The 6,351-nt window shown below is 34.2% G+C and overlaps 1 protein-coding gene across 1 annotated transcript; it reads left to right on the forward strand.

Annotated features, from left to right (window-relative positions):
- The first annotated feature begins 869 nt into the window (after nt 1–869).
- On the forward strand, nt 870–4,184 carry LOC141678027 (umbelliferone 6-dimethylallyltransferase, chloroplastic). Its single transcript, XM_074484213.1, has 12 exons — nt 870–1,028; nt 1,219–1,517; nt 1,635–1,718; nt 1,811–1,885; nt 2,039–2,122; nt 2,339–2,428; nt 2,735–2,836; nt 2,927–3,019; nt 3,331–3,402; nt 3,474–3,569; nt 3,686–3,790; nt 3,896–4,184. The coding sequence occupies exons 1-12, from the start codon at nt 965–967 to the stop codon at nt 3,935–3,937; spliced, it is 1,206 nt and encodes a 401-aa protein (XP_074340314.1). The 5' UTR covers nt 870–964; the 3' UTR covers nt 3,938–4,184.
- The last annotated feature ends 2,167 nt before the right edge of the window (nt 4,185–6,351 follow it).

Genomic DNA, 6,351 nt, shown 5'->3' on the forward strand with positions numbered 1-6,351 from the left:
CGAGATTGCTCTTCATCCTATATCTGTGTTGGGCCCTAGTCCGGATCTTGATACATCAGTTGAGTCTGTTTCACCCTAAATCTGGGTTGGACCCTAACGAGATTGCTTATAACATATCATGCCATATTATCATAAACTTGACTACGTATTAACACATTATGATTCGCTAAGAGTTTTGGGAAAATTTTTGTTTGTTGTATCATTTTTATATATTATCCAATAACCTTAGTTAACCGCTGTTTTATTTTTTTGACTAAATTAGTAAACCAATGTTGAAATGACGAAAACCTATTACTCAACCAGCTCGACTAGTGTCCCCGTCAAATATACAATAATATTATATGCACACAAGATGCATGGAACATAGACAAGTAGACTTAATTTTAAAATTGCAACTGACCAAAATAAAATTAGTGATAAAATGTTTTATTAGTGGAATAAAATCTAGTAAGACTACACGTGTTTTTCAAGTTCATGGTCGATATTGATTCACAGATGTTAAGCAAAGGAATCCTACCTAATCCCTCCATTAAATTTGAAATACACAGAAATTCCACATTTTCTCAGCAGCAGCCAGGAGGTGAGACACATTTCCTTTCCATTAGATTAATATAGAGCCATAAACGAATTAAATTCGGATGAACTCTTAACGGACTCTAACAAAATATTAACGAACAAAACTTTGTTCGGTAATCTTACAGAATTTTTTTTTATGCAAACAGGAGTTCGGTTTGTTTACGGTTTCAGATTAATATATAGAGGATATTTACAGTAAAAATTTCCGGGATTGGTTTTGAGAAAAAAAAAGGGTCAACAACTACGGCAATGTGGGCGCGAACAGGAAAAGTAGTATATAAATGGGGGTACTTAAACATCAGCTGAGAAGCTTCAGAGTAGAGAGCTTAACTAGCGACTCCACCACTCACTGTGATCATAGACGAGCCACTGTGATCATAGACGAGCCATGACTCAAACATTTATACACTCACGATTCTCCTCCGGTTTCTTACATCATCAACCAGAAAAAGGTACCTTTATATCTCTCCAGATTGGTAATATATCTCAACTTGCTTATACATCTGTGTGTTTTATGTCTAGATAAATTTTATTTAAACTTTATGCATTAGATAAAAGCTCAAATGATTTGGGTACGTGCTTAACTTATATATATATATATATATATATATATATATATATATATATATATAACTTTTGTAGGCTTTCTTACTTCCCGGACACAAAGAAGACATGCTAGAATTTGGAATGGAGACAAAGAATTTCCTTTCAGGGTGGTTTCTTGCCACCAAAATTTAGATTCGGCTAAGAATTTTAGCAGTAGTCATGAAAAGCCAATTACAACACACAAGAAAAAACTTGTACAAACACTTGGTGCCACATCAGACGGCGAGCTTCTTATACAGCCAAGTGATAATGTCCAAGTAACATGGCAGAATACTTTACGGAGAAAATGGGATGCATTTTGCATTTTTAGTCGTCCATACTCTGCCATCTGCACCGTAAGTACTAGTTGGGTCTGTTATAAGTACCTTATAAGGTCTAGATCGATCTTGTACTTATTTTGAATGAGCCGATTACAAGTAACTTGAACGATTTACTTGTTCCTGGCATGACAGATTATTGGAATAAGTTCAGTTTCTCTACTGCCCTTAACTTCAGTTGGAGATTTCTCATCTGCATATTTTGTGGGATTACTACAGGTGGAATTTAATCTTTATTCTGAGTTGAGTTGAAAAGCCTTTTTCCTTTCATAGTGTGGCTAATAAATGTATATATTTCTACCTAAATGCAGGCCTTGATCCCATTTCTTTGTGCGAACATCTATACCTCGGCCATAAATCAATTGGTTGATGTTGATATAGACAAAGTAATCCAACTAATTGAACTCGTTCTTATTTTTACAAAATACTCTCTGCCTTTTTTAAACGTTGCTGGATATAATTATTTAAATTTACTTGAAGTGTAAAGCAAATGTTATGTTCATTACATCGGAATTGATATTGACCCGTATGTTTATCAGGTTAACAAGCCTTATCTTCCCCTGGTTTCTGGAGAATTTTCCATGGGCGAAGGGAGAGCAATTGTCTCAGCACTGACTTTTACGGTTAGACACTGATCGACACTATCTTCATATGCTGTCACCTTCTTATATCTTTATATCTTACATTCATTTACTGATAAATAGCAATTCATTTATTGAGAGACTATCTTACATTCTTTAATTTATCTATAGACCTTGAGTAATTTGCTGCAGTATTCCCTTTTCCTTTTTATCATATATATCTAACATGTATATTCTTGTATTTGATATGATATGCAGTGCTTGGCGATGGCAATCATGTCTCATTCTGCACCATTGTTAGTTGGAGTTCTTGTTTATTTTTTAATTGGAACAGCATATTCTGTTGAGGTAAATTTCATCTATTTGCAAAAAAAATAAAAAAAATCAGGCACTTCCAACTTGTTTTGTTATAAGTTCAATGAGAGTCATACCACACTCTGTTACTCCTCTGCTACTCTTTCCCTATCCTTACTCTGTTCTTGCTCTTCCTGTCCAATTCTGTTTTGTCATTTTAGCTTTATCATACTTATGCAGCATACAGATATTTCTTAATTAGCTATTCCTACTATCTACCACCTGTTTAAATGTGTTTACGCTTCTATTTTCTTTGAAGGGTTTTCCTAAAATTGGTCTGAGTATAATATTTTTTGGCAGCTACCTTTTCTTCGATGGAAAACAAAACCAGCAATGGCTGCTTTTTCAATGGCCGGACTAATGGGACTCACGATTCAGCCTGCTGTCTTCTACCACATCCAGGTAAGTAACTACATTACACGTATGGAGCACAAAACATATGATAGTTGCTTAGAATATGCTATATATATGAATTGAACTATATATATGCAGAATGCGCTTGGTAAACCAATGGTATTCTCAAGGTCAGTGGGCTTTGCTACCATTTTCTTCAGTATCTTTGCAGCTGTTCTTGGAGCGGTCAAGGTACCTTCAACACTTTTCATTTTAAAGAATTTATGTAGTTATTATGTTTATGAAAGTTAGAGGGTTTTCCTGCGATATATATGGGAAGAACAGAAGAGACAACATTATTCCGGATATTAAATCATAGGGCCAAGTGGTGGTATGGTACTCAGAATTTTCAAACCAGACAATTGAGTTGTAAGAAAAGGAAATAATTTGCAGTCTTCTGGTGCTTTATCATGCGTGTTGTAACCTAAATTCTGAATTATATACAGCTTTGGTTTCCATATATGTACTAATTTGAAGTCTCGCCATCTAATGCATTGTAACAGGACATACCTGATGTTGAAGGAGACAGAGAGTTCGGCAACCTAACCTTCAGTGTCAGATATGGCCAAGAGAGAGTTAGTAACTATTCATTCAAATATTTTTCTACATGTTTCACAAATTGTATAATTGACTTGACATTTCACAGGTATTTTCTTTCTGTCTAAATGTCCTGCTGATGGCCTATGGGGCTGCGGTGGTAGTAGGAGCTTCATCCTCGTTTTTATTATGCAAGATTGTATCTGTAAGTTCTATGCTTCAATGCACATAAAAGACACAGACACATGCATACAAGCCCGAGTTACCTTAATAAAGACACAGACATTTGTGTTGAGATTCTTTTGCCTATTAATCTTTCAGGTGATTGGTCATACCACACTGGCCTCCCTCCTTATGCTTCGAGCAAAATCTACTAATCCCACTGATTCTGAATCAACACAGTCCTTTTACATGTTTTTATTTAAGGTATGTAACTATGTTTTACACAAGACTTCAGTAGTTCTCCAAGAAAAAGCTCAACTTGTCGAGTATTTGCATTACCACTGGTCTAATCTGCATCTTTTGGTGCAGCTACTGTATGCGGAGTACGTGCTAATTCATTTCATGCGCTGAGAAGATGGATACAAGTACTGCTTCATCATCAAATAAATAAAAAAACAAAGGACAAGCAGAATAGGCCTCGTAGATATTCACGCCCGTGGCTTTGTCTTCTTTGGAAGTGAATATTTCATTTTGGTTTCTGTTTCTGTTCTCTTTTGACTATCAAATTTTGTATTTGTTTTGTTATCACCCATTGTCGATCAATGCATTACGATCATTAAGAACTAACGAATTCCTAATAAAATATTATTTTAATCAACCCACACAGAAAAACACTCGCCCACAAAAAAACGCACACTAGCGTCCTTCTCTCCCTTTCCCCGGTTACTTTTCCTCGTTATTCCGTGTGAGCAAAGATGCACCTTGAACTTTTTTGCTATGGGCACTCCAATTTAATAATCTTAGGGGTCATTTGAATCGGCAATGATAATGGGATTGGGAAACGAAAATGAGGGTACGAGAATGAGTATGAAATGATAATTAAAAGATAAAGAGAGTATGAAATAGAAATGAGGGGTATGAGAATGGAGTTAATGAGAATGGGTATAAATAATAATCGAGGGATAAAGAGAGTATAATTTAACCATCAAATGAGTTTCACATTCCCAACTAATAAATTGTGAATCCAAACACTATGGTATGAGATGGAAGTTCCGATTTCGATTAACAGGCCTCATTAATCACAATCCAACCACCCCCTTAATGTATTTCGGTGCTAATATGTACTTTGCAGTTTAATGATTCTATAATTTTTGGTGGTATTTAATTGCAAATTAAAAAATCGTTCAGATAATCTTTGAACCCTATCAATAACACTAATATAATAATTCGCACAAAAAATGTGTCGCTAACATAATAACCCGCACAAAAATGTGTCACATTTAATTTTATGTTTTATTTTTTTTGAAATGATGTGATTGAGTCATTTCATTTTTCGTATCAATTTGCTTCACGTGACTCGATTTATTTGTTATTAGTCGTTGTAGCAGTTAGCATAATAACCCGCGCCAAAATGTGTCCCCTTCAAACTTATTTTTTTAGTTTTTTAAATGATGTGATTGAGTCATTTCATTTTTCGTATCAATCTGCTTCACGTGACTCAATTTTTTATTATTATTTGTTGTAGCAGTTTTATCGACACATTTTTTATTGTGCTCAGATAATAATTTTCCTTGAAATAAGAACCAAAACCCCATCAAAATTGCACAATTTTTAACAACTTAAAATCTCACAAATTTTTAATAAATCTAATATCACTTAACCCATCATCCCATTTAATATTTATTCTAACTTATTACAAAGGTCTACTACCTTCTCATTCTCATTTCGGCAAAGTGCCACCTTACCATATTTTTTAATAATATGGTCCTCATATATATAAATTATCTTTCTCTTGACCATACCCGTTTCATCTTTGATTACTTTAAAAAATTTCACCCTTCTTAATTTAATCATATCTCATCATCTCCCATAATATTTCATTAAAATTTTCAAATTAGATTGCTTTCAAAACCTGATGATTATGATCGTGATGGTGAATACAATAACTATATATATGATAATACATCAAATGATTTAGGCTTAAATTCATGATCTTTCATCTATTCTGAATATTCTTTTTGAATCTTAGAATCTGAAATTTTATGTATTTGTGTTAATCTATATATTCTTAATGTGTGCTAAAAAGGAGTCAGACAAATTTAGATTTGACCGTGTGTCGCCCCGTTTAACTATTTTTAAACTAATCAAAAAATAGGTTTTAATATATATAAGGAAATGTAAACCATTTTCTTGCAATTAAAAATTAGTAATAATTAAAGAGCCCACATATCATATCAATCATAGATTCATATCATACGCTAACCTTTTTTCAAATTCAAAAACCCTCACAATTTTCTCCCCTGATGAACCCTCTCTTCTCTTATCTTCTTCTACCCCGACTAACTTATGATCGCATTTTCGTTGTTTCAACATTTTTACGTATCATTTGTACCAGGTTGTTGAAGGAAGAAGTCAAAATTATTTAAAAATATCTCATCAGTTTACCTGTTTTCAGTTTACAGTGTAATGCATCATGGTGATGGTCGTCGTAGTGATGAGGAGAAGTTAAATATATTCCATCTGATTCATGAGCGGGATAGGTTACATCAGAACGTTAATAATGATCAGGAGACATATTTTAAATAAATAAATAAATTGAACCCAACAACGTTTAGGAGATATAATTTCTAAGCGTGGTTACAACATTGCCTCTTAGGCGGGGTAACCACGCCGAGAGAGGATTACTCCCCAGAAAGGATTAGTGCTGTAGAAGCCACAACCACGCCTAGGAGACGTATATTTTGGACGTGTATGGAACCTTGCCTCTTATACGGGAGTAACACACCCTTAGGAAGGATAGGAGCTATGAAAGCTATAACCACGTC

The sequence above is a fragment of the Apium graveolens genome, chromosome 8, assembly GCF_009905375.1.
Source record: "Apium graveolens cultivar Ventura chromosome 8, ASM990537v1, whole genome shotgun sequence".
Classification (NCBI taxonomy): Eukaryota; Viridiplantae; Streptophyta; class Magnoliopsida; order Apiales; family Apiaceae; genus Apium; species Apium graveolens.